Here is a 23,801-nt window from a genome sequence, read left to right on the forward strand (position 1 = left end):
ACAAGTTCCAGTACTTAGAGATGAACAATCAACTGTTTTGTTGACACTTAAATAACCTGAATAGTTTTACTGCCTAATAGAGATTACGATTAGAAATTAAATTTTTAATATATTTCTATTTCAGCAACCGTGGTTGATTGATGTGAATTCAAACCCAGAAGAAGTTAAGCTGACACTGAATATGCTCAGTGAGCAACTGGCAGAATTCCAGAAAAAGGCAGCTGAATACAGAGGATACCAGAGACAATTCAAAGTAAGCAAGCAGTCAAGTAGATGAATATAGTTTAGAAAACAAATTTTAGTGTTTCCATCACTATTTACTAACTTTTATGACCACAGTGTGTTTCAACAGCAGGTTGCTATCATCATGTGCATCATGGTTGCATACACATTAAGTTGAAGTGTGATGATTATTTGCTGGATGTGCCACAGAAGTTATGTCCTGAAATTTAACCCTGTATAGAAAGATTCATTTATGGCACATCCTGCAAATAATCCTCATCATACTTTGAATTAACACAGCTATAACTGCGCTGCACCTAGGCAGTACAACAACATACAGAAAGTTCTGGTTGGGAATTATGAATTATTTAGAAATAAAGGAGATGACTTACTAAAAGGCAGAAATGCTGTGTCATTGATAGCTACACAAAGAAAAGGTACATAACTGGGCTAGCTTTCAGAATGAACTTCCTTTTTGAACTTTCACCTGCCCCTCCTACCCCCCCCCCCCCCCCTCCACACACACACACATACACACCGTTAGGTGAGGGGGGAGGCAGTGAGTTACCTTAGGTTTAGACAGGAAAGTTACAGAAGTGAAGGATGCGTTGCAAAGATAGCTCCCATCTGCACAGCTCAGAAAAGCTGATGGTGATGGGAAGGATCCAGATGGCACAGGTTGTGAAGCAGCCATTGAAATCTTGCATGATTGTGTTCTATTGCATGTTGTGCCACTGAAGCAGAACACAACAGGGAAGATGTCAATGGCTGCTCCACCACCCATGCTATATCTTGATCCTCCTCGGCTTAAACCTAAGGTAACTCCCCCCACCCCACTCTGAATAGTGTGTGTGTGCGTGTGCGCGCGTGCACGCTTGCACATGCACGTGTACACATACCAATCCCTACCCCAGTACCCCCACCCAATTTATGCCCCCACATCAGCTAGTTGTGTGCTGTTATCTCACACCCTAGTCTACGAAATCACATGCCCAGCCATCTGCTGCCTGCTCCCCTATACCTGCAGCCCTAGCTAGCCCACAGACAGCTTCCAACTCTCCCCTGAGCCATTAGACGCCCCCTCCCCACCTTCCCCCAGCCAACCCCCTCCCTGCCTCCCACCTCCCTCCATCCCTCTCATGACAGGTTTTTGATCAATGCATCTATGTAACTGAAAATATTACCTATCTGAAGAAGAGTGTGGTAACCTGAAACTGGTTATGGCACTGAAAAATAAATCACTTTTAAAAGTATTCATGGCAGGTCATGTCACTCACCAACTATCATTAACAACTGTGAAGTTCACAAGATCGAACATGGATAAAATACAGTAACATTAAAATCAGAATATGTTTTCCTTGGAGATGTATAATGAGAAGTATAATAACAAAATTATTTACTGTGGGGTGTATGATAAGCTACAAGATGGGATTGTTGATCATTAATTACCCTCAGGAGCAGAAACTTGTAATAGGAGAAGGAAGGGTAAAGTGCCTGCTCAAATGGAAATTGTTCTTTCAACAAACTGTGATTATTGATAGTAGCTTGAGACTTACATATTTTGAATCTATGTTTTTACAAAATATTACACCAAAAATTTTGTGTGGAAAAAAGTAATATGTAGGAACTACATGTATTTTTTCTGAAAATTTACACAGAGGCCACTTTTGCCTACCTAAGAGAATAATGCGGCCAGTGCCATCACAACAGGATCCCATGTTTGTTGTTCTGATTTCCAGACATTTTCTAATCACCTCAATGCCCTAGTATTTTAAAACAACACCATGTGGCTGCAGTGTACTGTTTTTAGATAGATTTGGTTTTAAATTTGACATGGTTTTAAAGAATATCAGTTAATTCCAAATCATCACAAGTAGATAGAATGGTGAATATACCTTTGTATAAGAGACAGTCGAATGAAAGTGAGATAGAAAAAATTAAGTGAACTGTTTATTATTTTGAAAGTAATCACCACAACTGTTAATACATTCATTCTACTGTGAGAAAGGGTGGTCAGTGCCTTCATGGGAAAATGTTTGTGGTTGCCTATTGAACCATGACTTGCCAGGTATGCACATCTTCATCTAAAGCAAATCGACCATTTCAAATGTCTTCCTTCATGGTTTCAGAGGTATGGAAATTTGGTGGGAGAGATCAGGACTGTATAGTAGATTTGTAAGGGCTTCCCAGTAAAACATCTGCAGTGTAGTCCAAACAACAGGCATGCCAGCTTGAGAAATGTCATGATGACATTTTTCTTTGACTGCAAGGGCTGGCTGCTCATTGACTTTCTGGAACACTGTGCCGCAATTAACACGCAGTGGTATGTGGTCATTTTACAAAAACTGAAGCATGCCATCAAGTACAGATGCCCAGAAATGTTGACAGATGGCATCATTCGGTTGCAAGATAATGCCTGCCCACATGGTGCCAAAGTTGTTTTGACTGCACTGCAGAAGTTTAGATTGGAAGCCCTTACGCATCCTCCATATAGTCTTGATCTCTACCCATGCGATTTCCATACATTTGGAGCCATGAACAAAGACATTCATGACCGTTGATTTGCTTTGGATGAAAAGGTGCACATTTGAGTAAAATCATGGTTCTGTAGTTAACCACAAGCATTTCCCCATAAAGGCATTGACTGACTTGTCTCACAGTGGGAGAAATGTATTAACAGTTACAGTGATTACTTTTGAAATAAAGACTTTCCTTATGTTTTTCCATCTGTTGTGTTCTCCTTTGACTGCCCCTCATATATAAAAGCATTCAGAAGTCATTCTCATCTGCATGATTTATTTATTTATTTACATGTCTAGTTCCATAGGACCAAATTGAGGAGCAAATCTCCAAGGTCATGGAACACGTCAGTGCATGAGATAACAACATAAAAGTAATAACATATAAAAATAAAATGGTTATGAACCCGAAAAAAATCTATCCATAACTTTTAAGTAAATGCAATCAACAATACAACAAGAATCAGCGTAATTTTTCAAGTAACTCCTCGACAGAATAGAAGGAGTGAGCCATGAGCAAACTCTTTAGTTTCGATTTGAAAGCATGGGGACTACTGTTAAGATGTTTGAATTCGAGTGGTAGCTTATTGAAAATGGATGCAGCAGTATACTGCACACCTTCTGCACAAGAGTTAAGGAAGACCGATCCAATGCAAGTTTTATTTCTACCGAGTATTAAATGAGTGAAAGCTTCTTATTCTTGGGAATAAGATAATATTGTTAACAAGAAATGACAGTAATGAATATATATATATTGAGAGGCCAATGTCAAATTACCCAGACTCGTGAACAAGGTTCGACAAGAGGTTCGTGAACCTGCACCGCTTATTGACTGAACCACCCGTTTCTGAGCCTAAAATATCCTTTCAGAATGGGAAGAGTTACTCCAAAATATAATATCATACGACATAAGTGAATGAAAATAAGCAAAGTAGACTAATTTTTGTGCCAAATGATCACTCACTTCAGATACTGTTTGAATAGTAAAATTAAGTCTTTGAACAAGATCCTGAATGTGAGCTTTCCATGACAGCTTACTATCTACCTGAACTCCTAGAAATTTGAACTGTTCAGTTTCACTAATGATATGCCCAGTCTGTGAAATTAAAATGTCACATTTTATTGAATTTATTGAATTATGTGTTAGAAACTGTAAAAACTGAGTCTTACTGTGATTTAGTGTTAGTTTATTTTCTACAAGCCATGAACTTGGGTCATGAACTGCACTATTTGAAACCAAGCCAATGTTGCCCACAACATCCTTTACTACCATGCTAGTGTCATCAGCAAACAGAAAAATTTTAGAGTTACCCGCAATACTAGAGGGCATATCATTTATATAAATAATGAACAGGAGTGGCCCCAACACTGACTTGGGGCACCCCCCACTTGACTGTACTCCAAGGAGACCCCACATTGCAGCCATTCTCAACATAGTGAATAATGTCCTTTTGCTGTTTTTTGCTAAAGTAAGAGGTGAACCAGTTGTGATCTACTCCCCATATTCTGTAATGATCCAACTTCTGGAGCAATATTTTGTGATCAACACAATAAAATGCCTTAGTTAAATAAAAAAATAGGCCTAGCTTTCAAAACATTTTGTTTAACCCATCCAGCACCTCACAGAGAAAAGAGAATAAAGCATTTTCAGTTGTTGAACGACCTCTAAAGTTGAACTGTACGCTTGATAGCAAATCATGTGATATAAAATGATCAATTATCCTTACATACACAGCCTTTCAAATAATTTAAGCAAACACCATTGTTGAAGGAAAAATTAAAAATATGGCTAAATACAGGGCTAACATATGCAGGACAGTACTTTAATATTCTGCTAGGCACTCCATCATATCCATGAGAGTCATTAGTCTTAAGTGATTTATTGACTCAATCTCCCTCTTGTCTGTATCACAGAGAAGTATTTCAGACATCAATCTCATAAAGGCATTTGCCAAGAAAGTATATGATTTCCTGTAGAAACTTTCTGGTACTTCTTGCAAAGTGAATCAAGAACCCTCTCTAGCTTGAGCAGAAATACTCTGAGATCAGAATTAGGGGACCTATAAACAACAACAATTAGAAGTTTAGTTTTACTAAATTCAACTTCCCTTGCACAACATTCAAATATCTGTTCAGTGCAGTGCCGCGATATGTCTACGGACTCAAATGCAATACTGCTTTTATGTACATAGCCACTCCCCCACCCTGCAATGAACCCCTTGAGAAACAGCCAGCTAATCTGAATTCTTGTAAAGGAACCTCTGAATTGTCAAATTATTTAAGTGCTGCTCTGATATACCAATAATTTCAGAGTCAAGCAGTTCACTAACTTTATCTCTAATACCTCTTATATTTTTATGAAATATGCTAATTCCTTCTCTACTTGGAAACATGACTTCCTGTGAATGTAAGCCTTTAGTTAGAGGGACTTCCTTTAAGCAGGTATACCTATCAGCTGACTTCAGTCTAAAAAAGGTGCAGCTCTAACACCAAGTACTACACGAATTTTCCCAAGAGTGATCCCACCAACACCCACTACACTGTCACCTATAAGCTTTGCCAGCCTCCCCTTCCCATACCTATTGAGCTGCAGGCCATGCCTAGTGAAACCCGATCTACTGATAGACCCAACTGACATGACTGAAATGTGATCCAAGCCCTCTGCCATCAGTGCCCTCTCTAGACCTATGTTAATGCGCCCAACAACAGTGTCAAGATGAGGCCAATCATGACGCTGAAACAGTTGCACGAAATGCACATTAGTGCCACCAGTGCCATCTTTACCAGGTCATTGCCTACATCATATTCCCCATCCCTATCAAGACTGTTCCCTGCTCAACCCACTATCATTACCTGATCCTCCTTCATAAAATTTTTACATAACTCCCCTAAGCTGTCAGTCACCTGAGCCGACCCTGCACTAGGCTTCACAATGCTGGTGACCTGGTACTCACTCCCCAACACTTCCTGCAACTGCTGGCCCACACCTCTACTGTGTAAACTACCTAGCAGCAGAATGTTCTTCTTTCTGTTAGACTTCGTAACTGACCTATGCCTCCTAACTTCTGAGGACTGCTGCATGTTCCCTACATCTACAGCTAAAAGAGGCTCCTCTCCACTCAACTCTGTCAGTTGGTCAAATCTATTGCATATATGCAAAATATAACTGTCTGAATACCTCCTCCTCGTAGCTGCCTTCTTGCCAACTGCCAGTTCCCATTCCCCACCACTCCACAACCTCCTCAACCTATCTAGTTCGTCCTTTGCATGTTGTAGCTGCACCTGAAGGGCACAGATCTTATGCTCTTGCTCCTCTATCTGCTTATTTCTACTACAGATTCTGCATTCCCAGGAGAGGATCAAACTAGAATACCTACTGGCTTCCCCACTGCATTCCCCCCCAATGAAAATACTTTGAACAAATCCCAAACCGTAACCCACTACTCACAAACCTATGACAGAGCCCACACTTCTCATTCATGGTAAAATTTTACAGTTACTGAAAAAAACTATATGTCTACTCTACCTAAGTTCAGTTACACCAGTAGAATTATTTATAGAAATAACAATAGCGGACTCTCAATTCTCTGTCTACTACGAAAGCAACAACTTGTATTAATACTACTACACCACAGCTAATACCAGTACCAACAAAACTTCATAAAATTATTAGCTAAAACCAAAAATTCAAGCGGCCACTGGAACACTCAATGAAGTTAAAACACTGAATGAAAATTTTACTGAAATATTTCACTAGAAACAGTAACTCACTAGAAACTAACTCTTATGGGCTAAAGAGACCTTGCTCATTTTTTCTGTTGAATAGTATAGCCATTATCCCCTCTCAGATGGTTTGATTTGATTTGATTTGATTTTTTATTGGGCCAGTTTTATCATACAGCACAAATTGTACAATTGATATTGGACAGGTCAAAGATAAGGTACAATAATACATAGTATTAGCAAAAAGTAGACAAATTAAAAATAGGTACCTATTACAGTTAATTTTGTTACGTATTCAGAGATACTCTGAGAGAATAGAAACAGTGCTTTATTAGAAATGCCTTTAGTTTAGCCTTAAATATTAGATGAGTAGCATTTTTTATTTCCTCTGGTATCTTATTGTGTAGTATTACACCAATGTTGATTATGCTCCTCTGATAGATGGTTGTTCTGTGATATTTTTTATGTATATTTGATTTCCCTCTGGTTCTGTAGCTGTGTACATTTTTGTTCTGTTGTAGTTTGCCTGTTTTCAGGAGGTAGTCCCTAGTGACCAAGATAGTTTCAGAAATGAATAAACTTGGAACATTTAGAACACCAAGTTCATTACAATGGGATTTACAGGACTCCATATTTTTAAGGCCACAAATTATTCTTAGAGCTCTTTTTTGCATTCTAAAAGCCTTTACACTGTGAGTTGAGTATCCCCAGAAAACAATCCCATATCGGACTAGTGAGTGGAACTGTGCATAGTATGCCTGCAGTACTGTTGTTTTGCTTGTTGTAGCCTTTAAAATTCTTAGGCCATAGCACACAGATGATAGTTTTCTAGACAAGTTATTTATATGTGTGTCCCACTTTTAAGTCTTGCTGGACCCACAGACCCAAAAATTTTGTGACACTTAAATTTTCTAGGGGATCATTTTCTAATTGTGCTTGAAGAGACATTTGATTATTTGAGGAATTAAATGAAAATCGACGCACACAGTTTTTTCAGTATTTATGAGTTTGTTTTTTGTGAACCACTCAGAAAGTCTTTTCATAGAACTTTCTGCTGTGGACTGCAAAGTTTCTGGCCTGGATCCAGTGAGCAATATGCTGGTGTCATTAGCAAACAGGATAGTTTTTGTGGGACTCATATATTCAACTAAATTGTGCACATAAATAAGAAGAATAGTGACCTAAGATTGAGCCATGTGGCACACCATATTTTATTGGTAATTCTCTAGGATTATTCATTTTGTTGAATTCATAGTGAAATGATACTTTCTGCCTGCAGTTTTTTAGGTATGAACACAACCAGCTATGTGCTACACCTCTTACTCCTCGTCTTTCTAATTTTTCGAGCAGAATGTTATGGTCCAGGAAGTCAAAGGCTTTTGATAGATCTAGAAAAATAGCTGCAGTTAATATATGTTGATCAAGGGATTTTAAAATGCAGTCTAAGAATTCAAAAATTGCTGTCTGTGTAGATTTAGACTTTCTAAATCCTTGTTGTTGTACTGTAAGAGGTGCATATTTATTTATTATACTTAAAAGCCTGTCATAGAAGAGTTTTTGTAGAATTTTTGAGAAGGAACTTAACTGTGACATAGGCCGGTAGTTTGATATTTTTTCAGAAGAACCTTTTTTTAGCAGTGGTGAAACTTTTGCTATTTTAAAAATACCTGGAAATACAACAGTTTTTAAAGAGAGATTGAAAATGTTTGCCAAGGGGTTTGCTATGTGGTGAGCTAATGTTTTTAATATGAAATCAGGTACTTCATCTGGACCACTTGACATTTTATTGCTTAATGATTTAAGTTTACTTATATTTCTATTGGGGTTTGTTTCATAAACACACATAGAAGCAGTTGAGATCACTGACTTGCTGGAGAAACTTGGGACCGGTCCTTGACAGTGTACTTGAATGAGGTCTTCAGCAAGTGAAGTGAAGTATTCATTGAAATTTTCCACAACTGAATATGGGTCTCTGACTTTTGAGCCTTCTAGTGTTAATGATACATTCTTTTTCTTTGGCGCTGTACCACAAGTTTCTTTCTTTACAACTCTCCACATGGATCTCATTTTGTTAGATGAGTTCCTTATCAAATTGTCATTCCACATAAATTTTGCCTCTTTGACTACTCTGCCATAGATTTTTTTGTTGGCTTTTGAATAATTTGCAAATTCTTGGGTTACTCTATATTTCTTGCAACAGTACTGCAGAAATCTGTTTCTCTGACTGGAAATTTTTATGCCTTGAGTTACCCATTGCTTATTATTGTTAGGTTTTACTGTTTTTATTACTTTTGGAAATGCTACATTAAAATAGTGAAGAAAGATGCTCCGAAAACTTGTACATGCCATCAACATTGTTCCGATGCTTTCCCAGTGTTCCTTCGCCAGTAAGAGATAAAAATTCTAATGTTATCTTCAGGAAAGGTTCTTTTTCTCAACTACTTTTTTGGAACTGCAACTACTTGTTGGCATTTCTATACACAGTAGCTGTGCTTCATGATTACTATAACCCATGCTCAGTACTCTGCTTGTGAATCTGTAATTTGTTCCTGAGATGAATATTTGATCAATAATGGAATTTGTGCATTCTGTTAATCTTGTTGGGCAGTCTATTGTGTGGATCATATTGAATGTGTTGGTCATATTTATCAGAGCATCTCTCGTGCTGCTGTCTTTTGAAAAACCAATATTGAAATCCTCATAAAGCACTATCTTCATATTTAGTGTACTGATCCTTTTCAGCAGAACCTCTAGTTTATATGCCAACATTAGTGATTCACAGATGGAACTATGAAACATTTATGTCCTGGTATTGTGAGGTGGCAAGGACAGCACATAAATAAGTTGGTCCACAGGTTACAAGGAAGGAACACTCCATTGGTAGCATGCAAAAAACAGTGTGCAGCTATGACATGAAAGTAGAAAAGTAAAGCCACTTCTGGTAAAATGATAGAGTTCTTACGATAGTCCTATTGATGCCCTCAATTGGTGTTGATGTCTGGTCTATGTCTGACACTACCAGGTGCAGGCAGGTTGATGTTTTGGTTGGTATCTTGTGGCTTGCTGTTTCTACATCCAGGAGAAGATTGCTACTGATAGAAGGGCTGCAGGGAGCAGCAGGTGTTGAGTCTGGAGTGAGAGCAAGTGCCTAGCTAGTGGCTGTGCAGTGCCTGAATTATTCCAGTGGATGGATTTTCAGGCTGGGCATGTGAGATGCAGATGCACATAAAGTGGCGTGTGGGCAGAATGTAATGCTATGACTTTTGGTGCCAATGTCAGCCGCACATACTGGTGGTATGCAACCCTGGTACCTCTTGTGGATTCACAGGTACACTGAGGAACACTTTTCTCCTCTTGTGTATACATAGCCGAAATTTTGCTGTTGTAGCCTGGCATGTGTACAGTGCAGTGTAATTGCTTCGATAGAGGACACTTATGGGCATGGCAGTCTGTCAGCTGTGGTTGTTTTCTATGGTGTTATGTGGCCAGGCCAGTTGCTAGTACTACACAAACAAAAATAAAGAACGGGGAACTACAGTTGTAGGCCAAAAGATGTTGTTTAAATATTGATATCATAAAAAAGGAGTAGCCTAGGTAGATGTGAGGTAACAAGAATAATATAATTACTTACCTTACATCAGATAACTGAATTATTAAAAAATAATGGAACAAGCTTTCAATCTTTGACAATAATGATAATGTATATTTGAACTAGTCTGTCCACTTCCCAACAGGCAACAGCACTGTTCAGAACAAAAAATGTGCAATGGCCATTGGTCACACCATGGCCACTTGACCCTCCTTTCCCTACTGCCTATACATTAAACATCTGTTTATGTTTATAGTACTAATAATTTACTTATTTGTTTTTTAGCTGGAAATAACAAAATTTGAACTTTTAGATGAAGTCCTTAATGATGTCAAATTACGTCAACTTCTGTGGGAGAGTGTTGAGAAATGGGACAAGTTAATACAAGAGTGGTATGAAGCTGATTTCAGCACATTGGATCCAGAGGAAATGAATGTGACAACAATGCGCTTTATTAAGAACATTCTGCAACTGGAAAAAGGATTACCAGAAAATTTGATCCTTCCTCAGCTGAAATATAATGTGGAACTAATGAAAGATAAGGTATATTAATAACTAAATTAAAACAAAATTTGACTCTGTGTTCAATAGAATATACGTATGCTATTGATATGATTCCAGCTAACTGTCTTAATTTCTCTTATCCAACTATGCAGCTTATCACTCTGTATTAATAATTATGTTTTTCATATTCTATTCATAATGCTTTAATATGTCTATTATGAAAATCAGGCAGTTTGCTGAATCCATTCTCACTTGAAATAATGGTAATAATAATCATTAGTGGTTTGCAAGAAAAGATCCACTTAGAGGCAGTCAGTATAAAATGTGACTGCCAGTTTTCCTGTATAAGTTTATGTTATTCAGAAACTTAACTAACAGTGTTAAAATTAGATTGTGAAGTTGCATTGTACAGTTTGTTGTAAAAATAATTATATAAATTTTTCACTCAGGCACAGTGGCACGTTAAAAGTTTGTGTTTCTGTTGATCAATAATGCAGTATGGCCAGTGAACTGCATATAAACCAATATTAGTTAGTTTCATATGCCATGGATTGTTTGCATGATAAATTTATTTTTTTACACATGCACACAAATGTCAATTAGTAATTCATAAGTGTCATATTTCACACATTACAATAACTGATATCCTTCTATAATGTAGGAAAAAAATAGATTGCTACTTGCCCTAAAATTGAAACATTAAGTTGCAGACAGGCACATTCAAAAGACACACAAGCTTTTGGTCACAGCCTTCATCAGAAAGAGAAACACACACCATTTATTTACTCAAGGAAGCACACCTCACACTTGGTCCGAGCTGGCAGAGTTAGCAGTCATGTATGCGTGCTAGCTTTGTGTGTGTGTGTGTGTGTGTGTGTGTGTGTGTGTGTGTGTGTGTGTGTTTCTCATTCTCTTTCTGATGAAGACTGTGGCTGAAAGATAATGAGTAAGTGCCTTTTAATTATGCCTGTCTGCAACTTAACATGTCATCTATATGGTAGGTAGCTGTCATCTTTTCCTACATTGTTGATGTTCCAACCTGGAATTTCCATTGTTTTGATATTCTTCTATGGAGTAGAAGGAACTGTCAAAGAGTAACTTGTTCCTTCTTTTCAAATTTTATCTTGCCTTCTGCCAGACAATTTATGTCACAGGGTAAGTGACAAAAATTTTTTGTTGTAGCATTGTGCACTCCTTTTTGTGCTAAAGAAAGCCTTAATGTGGTGTTCAGTATGCCATTTTTTTCCTTCAGGTATTGTAATTATGTTCATCACTGTTATTTTTAAACTGCAGTGGATTATTTACAACACATTTCAGAGGGCATAAATACTGTGAAGCAGTAGTCAGAATGTTCAACTTTTTAAACAGATGTCTACAGTATGATCATCAGTGAGCACCAAATATTTTTCTTACTGTACATTTTTGATTAATGAACACTTTGTTTCTTAAAGATGAGCTACCCAAGAACTTTATTCCATATAACATTATTGAATGAAAGTATGCAATCTGTGTCAACTTACTGATTTTTCTCTCCCCAACATTTGCAATAATTCTAAGTGCAAACATGGCTGAAATAAATTGTTCACAAATATGCATTTCCCACTTTAAATTCTCATCAATATTTGCATTTCAGAGCTTTGAAGTTTCCATCCTATATATTATTTCCTCATCATATGTTACATGTAACATTGATGTAGTACTTCTCTATGTGCAGAACTGCATATGTTGTGTCTTTTTAAAATAGAGAGTGAGACCATTCGGAGAAAACTAGTCACTGTTCCTTTAAAAACATTCTTTATACTTTCTTCTGTTGCTGCATGTATCTTGGACTGATTACAATAATAGTGTCATCAGCAAAAATAATTAACTCTGCTTGGGACCATAAAGATGACCTGTTTAGTTACAGACAGGCACAAGGAAAAGACTGTTACACATAATAACTATAGGCCAAAGCCTTTTATAGCAAAGGAAACACATGCACACACACACACACACACACACACACACACACACACACACACACACACACACACACATATTCACACAAGCAAGCACACCTCACACACACAATCACTACCACTGGCAGCTCGGACTGGAAGAAAGTCAGTCAGCTCCAGTCGGAGCAGCCACTGGTAGCAGTGATGTGTGTGTGAGGTGTACTTGCTTGTGTGAAGTGTGTGTGTTTCCTTGACTGAAGTTGGCCAAAAGCTATTATAATGTGTAACAGTCTTTTTGTTGTATCTGTCTGCAACTCAGTGGGTCATCTTTACAGTTAGTAGTGCTCTATCTTTTCCTAATGTTGCCGATATTCCAATCTAGAGTTTCCATTGTTTAATTCTACTTGTTGTATATTAGACAGAAGATTGTTTACATATGTGAGGAGCAATAGCAGACCTAAGACTAATCCTGGGGTAACCCCACACTTGATTGCTCCCCAGTCAGAATAATCTCCACTGACTACATTGGTTGAATTACTTAGTGCAGTTTCCTGCATTCTTTTGGTTACATGTGACATTATCCATCGGATGGCTATTCCATTCAGTCCCATAAAAATCTCAGCTTATTTAGGAGAATATTGTAATTCACACAACTAAGTGCAAAAATCAAACAATGGAAAATCCAGGATGGAATGTAACAATACCAGAGAAGGAAAGTTGCTACTCACCATATAGCGGAGATGCTGAGTCACGATAGGCACAATAAAAAGATTCACATAATTAAAGCTTTCGGCCATTAAGGCCTTTGTCAGCAGTAGACACACATACACACACACGCAAACTCACACACATAAACGCAACTTGCACACACGTCTGCAGTCTCAGAGAGTTGAGACCACACTGCAAACAGCAGCACCAGTGCATGTTGGGAGTGGCGGCTGGGTGGGGGTAAGGAGGAGGCTGGGGCAGGGAGTGGGAGGGATAGTATGGTGGGAGCGATGGACAGTCCAGTGTTGAAGTTTAGACAGAGAGCAGGAGTGAAGGTGCGGAGGGGGTAAATAGCAGAAAGGAGAGAAATAAAAGAAATTAAAAGACTGGGTGTGACAGTGAAATGACGGCTGTGTAGTGCTGGAATGGGAACAGGTAGGGGCTGGATGGGTGAAGACAGTGACTAATGAAGGTTGAGGCCAGGAGGGTTATAGGAACGTAGGATGTACTGCAGGGAAAGTTCCCACCTGTGAAATTCAGAAAAGCTGGTGTTGGTGGGAAGGATCCATATGGCACAGGCTGTGAAGCAGTTATTAAGATGAGGGATATCATGTTTGGCAGCATGTTCAGCAACAGGGTGGTCCACTTGTTTCTTGATCACTGTTTGTCGGTGGCTGTTCATGTGGACAGACAGTTTGTTGGTTGTCATGCCTACATAGAATGCAGCACAGAGGGTGCAGCTTAGCTTGTAAATCACATGACTGGTTTCATAGGTGGCCCTGCCTTTCATGGGATAGGTGATGTTAGTGACTGGGCTGGAGTAGGTGATGGTAGGAGTGCCAACCACGTGCAATAGATATGTCACAGAAAATACCATCTAGTGCTGTGTTGTTATTTAATGCTTGGAAAACGTTTGGAAAACTTGGTGAGAAATGTGTAAACAGCATTCTCAGTAGAGCAGGTCTTATGTAGAATACATTACCTCAAAAGTTTGGAAAAAGATGTTTGTAGCAAAATAGGTTGGTAGTTATTGACAGCTTTCCTATCAACTTTCTTATAACAGGGTTTAATAATGGAATATTTTAATCTGTCTGGAAAAATATCTTGAGTTAGTGATGCATTACATATTTCAGACAAGTCAGCCCTTATTAAGTGGAAACAGTTCCTTAGTACTCTGTTGGTAACACCATCAAATACAAACAACTTTTACTTTGGAGAGAATATACAGGAAAGGAAACCCCATGACCAGGCCCTGAAGACCACATGATGGCCGACTGATCACCATATGATCCTCATTCATCATTGGAAACAGTATGGAGGGACATGGGGATCACAACACCATTGTCAGTGTTTTAACTTTGGAACAATCACATATCTCCTCAGTTGATATCAGGAGGCCCACTGTCCCTGGCCCAGTCGTCCCACCAAGGAAATACCTGGAATCAAACCCGGGTTCCCCGCAAGAGGGTCTGTTGCATTGACCACTTGACTAGAGATGTCGTCCGAGAGAATATATATTTTTTTAAGTTTCTAAACTAAAAATAGATGATGCATTCATATAATTGAATGTTATGAGAGTTACCTTTTCAACATAGTGCTGAACTATTTGTCCTTATATGTTCTACCATATTTAAGAAATCGTTATTAAACACGTTTGCAGCCTGTGACTTATCATTTATAGCCGTTTCATTTAATTCAGTAGTGGTGTTATCATATTCTGTGATTGTTTGTCCTGTCCTTCATTTCACTACATTCCATATAATCATAAGTCTGTTGTCAGAAGTACTTATTTCTGTCTCCATGTCCTTGATTTTTTAATAATTTTTCTTAATAATTTTGAGTAGTTTTTGAAGTGTGCAACTACTGCTGGATCTCTACTTAGTGTTGCCAACAGATACATTTCCCTTCTCCTTTCCAAGGCACGGTACTTTAATCTTCTAGTAATTAGTAAAAAATGCATTGTTTATGTATTCTACCTCTGAATTGTAACATTACTCAAGGATAATTTCTATTTTTGTTTCCATATGAGTTATATTATTCCATGTCACAAATAAATTACCAGGATGTGGAAAGAGTCAAGTTTTGAACACACACACACACACACACACACACACACACACACACACACACACACACACACACACAAACCAGAGGGGGAAGAGAGAGAGAAAGTGAGTGAGGGTGGAATGGAATGATCGTGGCTTCAAATACTAGGTAGCTGTGGAGTATCAACTGCACAAAATATATTGAATCATATTTTGTAGAAAATATGTGAATTAATGTAAGCAGAAACAGTAATATTTAGGAGGTAATGTTATAAGCACTGTTAACAAATTCAAAATAACTACACTGCTGGAAATGAAATCGTCCAATATCTATCAGCCATACACAAAGAGTGACACTTAATCTTTAGCTTTCAGTACTGATACCCTGAATCCCTTCTTTAGTGGATAAAAACAAATTTATGAATTGATACTGAAGACAACACAAGTGCTTGTTGATTCTAGTATGATCAATAATATTGCCGACCATAGATATTTTGGTGAGGTATAGCATCTTAGCCATGCTTCACATTTAGATAGTACGATTTTTACATGATGATGATGATCCTCATCCTTATCCCATATCATTCTTATTTATTTATAAATATATAGTGTATCCATACCAATTAGTAACATACAGACATATTTATTTTTAGATGGCAGTGGTCACATATTTACGTAATCCATCATTAAAACCACGTCATTGGCTCCAAATAGAAGGTGTACTGAAGTATAAATTTCCTACAGAAGAGCCTATTACATTGCGTTTGTTGGAATGTATAGGAGTTTTCACATTTCCAGATGAACTTCAAGAAATTTCAGGGCAGGCAAGCTCTGAATCTGGATTGGAATCTTTGCTACAGAAAGTAAGTATGCAAAAGGACAACTATTTATAGAGCATGAAACGTACATTAATACTGTAGTTTTTTCTTGTGGAATGATCTGAGCTGTATACTTTGCTGCATGTTGGCATACCAGATTTATTCTGTTGCACTTTTATCTTTTGCTTCTCAGTCTTTCTCAGTATTTTCTCTATGATGAATAGAAGTAATATGGAATTCTCAAATAGAAGTAAATTAGAGTTCTCATTATTAACATCTCCATAGCCAGAATTTCTGTTTTCCTTGTCATTCTGTGTCCCAGTGTCTTCGGTGATTGAATGGAATTAAATAACATGACCACTAGCATGTGTTTTGGTGTTTATGGAGGCAGTGGTATACAGTTCCACAACATAATGGGGTACTGAGTAACCTGAGGTTGTTTTTATAACATCATTATAAAGTAGAATTGAGGAATGTTTGGTGAAGATTACCGAGGCATGCCCCTATGTCTTTTAAAAAGATAATTTTGCCTGCATTTCGTCAGCTGCTTTATAAAATTACCCATTTGGCTTTGAGCAGATCTGTCAAAACATTATATGAATTAATATCATGGAATAAAATTTGTAAGTACAATCATGCTGGAGAGACCTAGGATGCAAACCAATCAGACAGTTTAGATATTACTTAAAATGCAACATAGACCCACATATCCTTAAAAATGAAGTACTTCACTATGCAAGTTATGAGGTATATTTGAAAAACAAGGGTCATTCCTGTATAAAAAAAATATACATGTTAGAAAAAGTTTCTGTCAGCAGTTTTAGTTTCGTACTATTATAATAAAAAGATGTTTTAGAGTTAACTGTAAAGTGTTATTCCTAATATTTTTTTTAATGTTCTTTTCTTTGTGTAATCTCTTTGAAGTTCGTTTTTTAGTTACAAAATTAAGCTGTTTGTGGCAGTCTCCTGACAAAATATGTGTTATTCACACTTAATAATTTACAAAAGGTTATGAGCCCAAGTCGTGTCTAAAAGAACAAAATACCATTTTTTTAAAAAAAGGAAGTTGATTCCATCCAGACTGAAGAATTTTTTGTTGAAATGAGATGTACAGTAAGAACGTGGGTACAAATGGAGAGTATAAAGTGAATATTGATAAACTTGAAGGGCCTGATAATTGGAAAAATGGAAATGACACATCTCCATGGTACTCCCTTCACATGAACTCAAAGACATTGCTATTGGTATGTGCAAATCTGTTGTGTTGCCTGAGGAACCTGCAAGTGAACAGAAGGCAGTGTATGCAGAATGGCAAAAAAATAACACAAAACCAGCAAGTCTGATAGCAAGTATGCTAAGCAGATCAGCTGCTAAACTTCTGTTGATGTGCAAAAATACTAAAGAAATATGGGGCAAACTATGTGCATGATTTGAAGCTAGCAGCATGTAGTGCTAGATCATGTTAAGTGACAACTTTTTTGGATCAAAACTGATGAAACAGAAGATATTAGCACACATATGGCTAAGCAGCAATTGTTGTTTGTAGAGCTAAATGATGAATTAATAATTCATTAGATTAGATTAGATTAGATTAGATTAATACTAGTTCCATGGATCATGAATACGATATTTCGTAATGATGTGGAACGAGTCAAATTTTCCAATACATGACATAATTAGGTTAATTTAACAACATACTTAAGTTAATATAACAACTTTATTTTTTTTTGTGTTTTTTGTTTTTCTTTATTTTTTATTTTTATTTTTTTAATATTTTTGTTTTGTTTTTTTTTTCTTTTTTTTCTTAATTTATATCTAAAAATTCCTCTATGGAGTAGAAGGAGTTGTCATTCAGAAATTCTTTTAATTTCTTCTTAAATACTTGTTGGTTATCTGTCAGGCTTTTGATACTATTTGGTAAGTGACCAAAGACTTTAGTGCCCATATAATTCACCCCTTTCTGTGCCAAAGTTAGATTTAATCTTGAATAGTGAAGATCGTCCTTTCTCCTAGTATTGTAGTTATGCACACTGCTATTACTTTTGAATTGGGTTTGGTTGTTAATAACAAATTTCATAAGAGAGTATATATACTGAGAAGCTACTGTGAATATCCCTAGATCCTTAAATAAATGTCTGCAGGATGATCTTGGGTGGACTCCAGCTATTATTCTGATTACACGCTTTTGTGCAATAAATACTTTATTCCTCAGTGATGAATTACCCCAAAATATGATGCCCTATGAAAGCAATGAGTGAAAATAGGCGTAGTAAGCTAATTTACTAAGATGTTTATCACCAAAATTTGCAATGACCCTTATTGCATAAGTAGCTGAACTCAAACGTTTCAGCAGATCATCAATGTGTTTCTTCCAATTTAATCTCTCATCAATGGACATACCTAAAAATTTGGAATATTCTACCTTAGCTATATGCTTCTGATTGAGGTCTATATTTATTAATGGCATCATACCATTCACTGTACGGAACTGTATGTACTGTGTCTTATCAAAATTCAGTAAGAGTCCGTTTACAAGGAACCACTTAGTAATTTTCTGAAAGACAGTGTTGACAATTTCATCAGTTAATTCTTGTTTCTCAGGTGTGATTACTATACTTGTATCATCAGCAAAGAGAACTAACTTTGCCTCTTCATGAATATAGAATGGCAAGTCATTAATATATAATAAGAACAACAAAGGACCCAAGACTGACCCTTGTGGAACCCCATTCTTGATAGTTCCCCAGTTTGAGGAATGTGCTGATTTTTGCATGTTACGAGAACTACTTATTTCAACTTTCTGCACAATGAAGAGAATATGTTGCCTGGAAGAATATTAAAGGGTCAAATTTTTTCTATGATGGGAAAGGAATAGGCCTATGATTATATTAAAGATCTCTGGGAGACAATACTAGCAGTAAATCAGAGTTTTAACTTCCTTACTGAGAAACTTTGTACAACTGAAATTCATCAACAAAATGCAGTGGACATAACAGCCACTGTCATTTCTAACATATGGAAGAAGAATATGTCAAAAGAGTGAGAAAAACAAAAATTTCCATGCGGTAAATGTAAACAACTAAGTCAGTAGGCAGCAGAGTATCCACTGAGTGCTGTTGACTCAGTACTGCACAGCAAGAAGCGAAGGTGCATGGAAACACTGCATTTACTGTGTGTTAGAGGATCTTGGGAAAGTACAGAAAGGGCATCATTTTCAAAGGTTACGGGATGGACACAGAAAGGGAGTAGACATAGGAACAATCAGTGTTGTAGTTGTAAACTATCATAGCCATATTGAAAAAGAACCAGAACTCCAAACACTAACAGAAAACACTGAAGCCGAAATCGATATGGGTTCGGAAAGCTGCTAAAGCTGGAAATACACTCAGCCAAAATTTTTACAAAGGGCCTAACTGTGTTCAGAAAGGCTAGATTAAATACAGTTGGTGCTGGAGTACTTATTGCTGTAAGAAGCAGTTTGCCTTGTAGTGAAACTGAAGTAGATAGTTCCTGTGAGTTAGTGTGGGTAGACATTATATTTGACAACTAGAATAAATTAATAATTGGTTCCTTTTACTAATCTCTCAATTCAGAAGATATAGTTTCTGAACAGTTCAAAGAAAAGTTGAGTATCATTTCAAATATGTATCCCATCCATATAATTATAGTTAGTGGTGACTTCAATCTACCTTTGATACATTGACGAAAATACATCTTTTAAATCAGTGGTAGGCATAAAATGTTGACCAAAATTGTGGTGAATCCCTTCTCAGAAAATTATTTTGAACAACTAGTTCAGAAGCCCATCTGAGGTGTAAAAGATAGTGCAAACATACATCTATTAAAATAAGCCGATAAAAATTCACTTGCTAAGAGACAATCTCCACTCATTCAGTGTGTCCAGTGGAACATATGTGATTTAGATTCAAAGAAGAGAGATATAGCAAGTTCCTCACACGAATGAAAAAAAGGGCTGACATCGAAATAAGTGTCCAAGGAATAAAAAAGCAAATGAAATCACTTAACAGAGGAAAGTCCACTGGACATGATGGGATACCAGTTCGTTTCTACACAGAGTACGCGAAAGAACTTGTCCCCCTTCTAACAGCCATGTACCGGAAGTCTCTAGAGGAATGGAAGGTTCTAAATGATTGGAAAAGAACACAGGTAGCCCAGTTTCCAAGAAGGGTCATCAAGCAGATGCGCAAACCTATAGGCCTACATCTCTGACATCAATCTGTTGTAGAAGCTTAGAACATGTTTTTTGCTTGCATATCATGCCGTTTCTGGAAACCCAGAATCTACTCTGTAGGAATCAACATGGATTCTGGAAACAGCGATTGTGTGAGACCCAACTCACTTTATTTATTCATGAGACCCAGAAAATTTTAGATTCAGGCTCCCAGGTAGATGCCATTTTCCTTGACTTCCGGAAGGCGTTCGATACAGTTCCGCACTGTCGCCTGATAAACAAAGTAAGAGCCTACGGAATATCAGAACAGCTGTGTGGCTGGATTGAAGAGTTTTTAGCAAACAGAACACAGCATGTTTTTCTCAATGGAGAGACATCTACAGACGTTAAAGTAACCTCTGGTGTGCCACAGGGGAGTGTTATCGGACCATTGCTTTTCATAATATATAGAAATAACCTAGTAGATAGTGTTGGAAGTTCCATGCGGCTTGTGCACAACAGAGGACGTCAAATTGATTCCATATCTTTAGATTTCCAGAAGGCTTTTGACATTGTTCCTCACAAGTGACTTCAAATTCAATTTCATGCCTATGGAGTACCATTGCAGTTGTGTGACTAGATTCATGACTTCCTATCAGAAAGGTCACAATTTGTAATAATTGGTGGAAAGTCATTGAGGAAAGTGGATGTAGATCTGGTGTTCCCCAATGAAATGTTATAGGCCACCTGTTGTCCCTGATCTACATGAATGATTTAGAAGACAATCTGAACAGCCCTCATCGAATGTTTTCAGATGATCCAAACTGTTCGTCTGATCTATTGCACTCATATGAAAAGGAAAACAAGGTGCAAGCTGTTAATGAAGAAATGGAATTTGATGTGAAGAAGGCCTTTTTGAATGGAATAATTCAAGATGTAGTGTATATGGGGCAACCAGAAGGCTTCAAAGATAATAACTCATTGAGTGTGTGTCTTGAAATAGAGTCTCCAAGGACTGAGACAAGCACCACATTGCTGGAACGAACATTTTATGGGAGGCATGAATAAAGCTGGATTTGAAAAAAAGTGCAGCAGATCCTCGTTTGTTTTATCATAACTACAATGAAAATAGAGTTTATGCCGAAATTTACATAGGTGATGATCTAATTGTTGACAACAACAAAGAAGGAATTACAGTTTTCTGAATACTTTAAAATGTGAATTTCATACGACAGTAAGAATCCTTGACAATTTCCAAATAAAGCAAAATAAAGCTGGAGCGATCATGGTAAGTCAAGCAAAATACATGACACAAATACTGACATGATTTTAAATGGCAGACTCCAACATTATTTCAACTCCAGTTGGATATGAAGAAAATGGTCAAGGTGATGCAGTTTCTCTCAACAGCAACTTGTCCAGACAAACTTTGCAGTGATTAAAGCTGCTCAAGCTGTGAAAAAACCAACTACATTAGAATTGAGTGAAACACATATTCTGATACCTGAAAGGTACATTTAATTATGGTATTATTTATAACAAAGAAGAAAATTTGAGAATTTACAGTGCTGCTGATTTGCTGGGTACAAGTGGACAAGACGTTCAACAACCAGCATGTATCAAAGTACTCTCATGTGGCAATATCATGGAAAAATCAGTTAAAAAAAGTGGTGGCTACATTTAAAACTGAAGCAGAAATTATTTCAGCAAATGAAGCTTCCAAAGAATTAATATGGTTCATAATTTGTTAAATGAATGAGTTGAAATGACAGGACAACCTCCAACACTTTATGTAGACAATGCCAGTGCATTAGAATGGCCAAATCCCTGAATATCATCGTCAGTAAAAATGTGCAGAGGTCCAATGCTTCTATGTTTGTGAAAGATTTCTGATTGGTGAAGTTATGGTGAAATATGCAGATGGAAAGAATCACTTAACTGATCTTCTGACAAAGTTACTTGAGTGAGTTTGATTTAATTTGTTGCATGCAGAGACTGGAGTGCAGGAAGTCAAACAGTAGCTGTTTATTTGACTGATTTTTGGTTTTTCCTTTTGGAGAAAGTGTTTTGACAAAAGGAACAATTTTGTGATGTTCACCACAAAGTGTTATTCTTTAATTTTTTGGAAATTATTTTTATGTTATCTCTATGAAGATTGTTTTTTAGTTATGAAGTAAATCTGAATGTCAATAAATCGTGACAAAATCTATTCTTAATAAATAAAACTGTTGTTCTGACTTAATAATTTACAACACATGCAAATAAATTTCACTTTTAGACATGATCGTTGAGAACTTCTGACCACTTTTTGCTATGTTACTCCAGCATTTTCACCCCTTTTGCATAGAAGTTCACCACACGGAAACTGAACAAGTTGTCACAGTCTTGAGTTACTCACCACTTCTGGCCATTGTCTGCCAAGCCACTGTTTTGTGTGCAAGAGGGGAGCAGGACAACAGGGTAGATGGTCAAAAAGTTCCAGATACAAGAACAGCATCTTATCTTTGGTATGGGTAAATATATGTGGACACATGTCATGTAGGAGGACAGTTGTGACTGGCACACCTCAGTGCAGTGATGGTGTCACAGTACAAATTCTATGAAGTCAATCAAAACCTTTGCCTAACCATTCCTTTACTTATTTTCATAGGCTAAAAAATAAGCACAATCGCTGATGAGTTAGAGCACCTATAGGTGCTTTTTCACACAACATTTAAATTACAGCACAAATTTTGCAGCTAGTGGAAGCAACGATTTTCAAAGCCTGCATTGATGCAAATTTTTTCTGAGCTCCCAACGCTGAAGTCTAATGAAACAGCCATTAGTCTGTGAAAATGCCTTGTAGCATCCAATGGATGTTAGAATTATGTAATAGATGAGGTATATTTTAAAATTAAGCATTATCATCCAAATTCCTATCAAACTGATTCAGTGACTTTCACATAAAAGTTCATATTAAATTTTGATTATTCTGGACAAACCATACTCACAGGTATTTCACAAGGACTCATCCAAGGGCAATAGTGGTGAGCAGGTAAAAATATTTGTAAGATTATTTCTTTTAGTGTGCCAGCAATAAGTTATGTATGATTCTCAATATCATGTAAGTAAAAACAATTGGAAAGCTGAATAAGTCACCATGCTGAAAAATTAATAATGAGTAATCAAAGCTGAAAAATTACTAAAAGAAAGGTTAAACACCCACTGGTGTAATGTTAAGCAGAAACTGAGTACTAACTAACTTAGACAAGGATTACTATAGTTTGGATCAAATACACTGTTTGTTCAGTATCACCAAGTGAGGATATAGGTAAGAATGCACTGATACGCTAATGTTTCTTCCACAGATTAACAAGAACATGGAAAAATTTAAAACATTAATTGAAAATCTGATCACAGATATATACACTTATACATATGTAACTGCATAAGATGTTATATAGCTAACTATTCTCACAGGAAAATAATTTACAAGTCTTACTTACACAGACTGCATTACCACATGGAAGCTCTGTTGAAATCAGGTATTAAGTAACATTTGTGTTATGTAATATAGTTGACCATA

General features: G+C 37.0%; 1 protein-coding gene across 1 annotated transcript in view; it reads left to right on the forward strand.

Moving 5' to 3' along the window:
* LOC126482033 (dynein axonemal heavy chain 6-like) overlaps window positions 1-23,801 on the forward strand; it is a 1,073,010-nt gene that overhangs the window by 174,278 nt on the left and 874,931 nt on the right. The window contains exons 72-74 of the mRNA XM_050106005.1: window positions 125-253; window positions 10,339-10,596; window positions 15,901-16,110. Of these exons, the coding sequence (XP_049961962.1) occupies window positions 125-253; window positions 10,339-10,596; window positions 15,901-16,110 (597 nt within the window). The remainder of the gene's footprint in view (window positions 1-124; window positions 254-10,338; window positions 10,597-15,900; window positions 16,111-23,801) is intronic.

Source organism: Schistocerca serialis, chromosome 5 (assembly GCF_023864345.2).
Source record: "Schistocerca serialis cubense isolate TAMUIC-IGC-003099 chromosome 5, iqSchSeri2.2, whole genome shotgun sequence".
NCBI lineage: Eukaryota > Metazoa > Arthropoda > Insecta > Orthoptera > Acrididae > Schistocerca > Schistocerca serialis.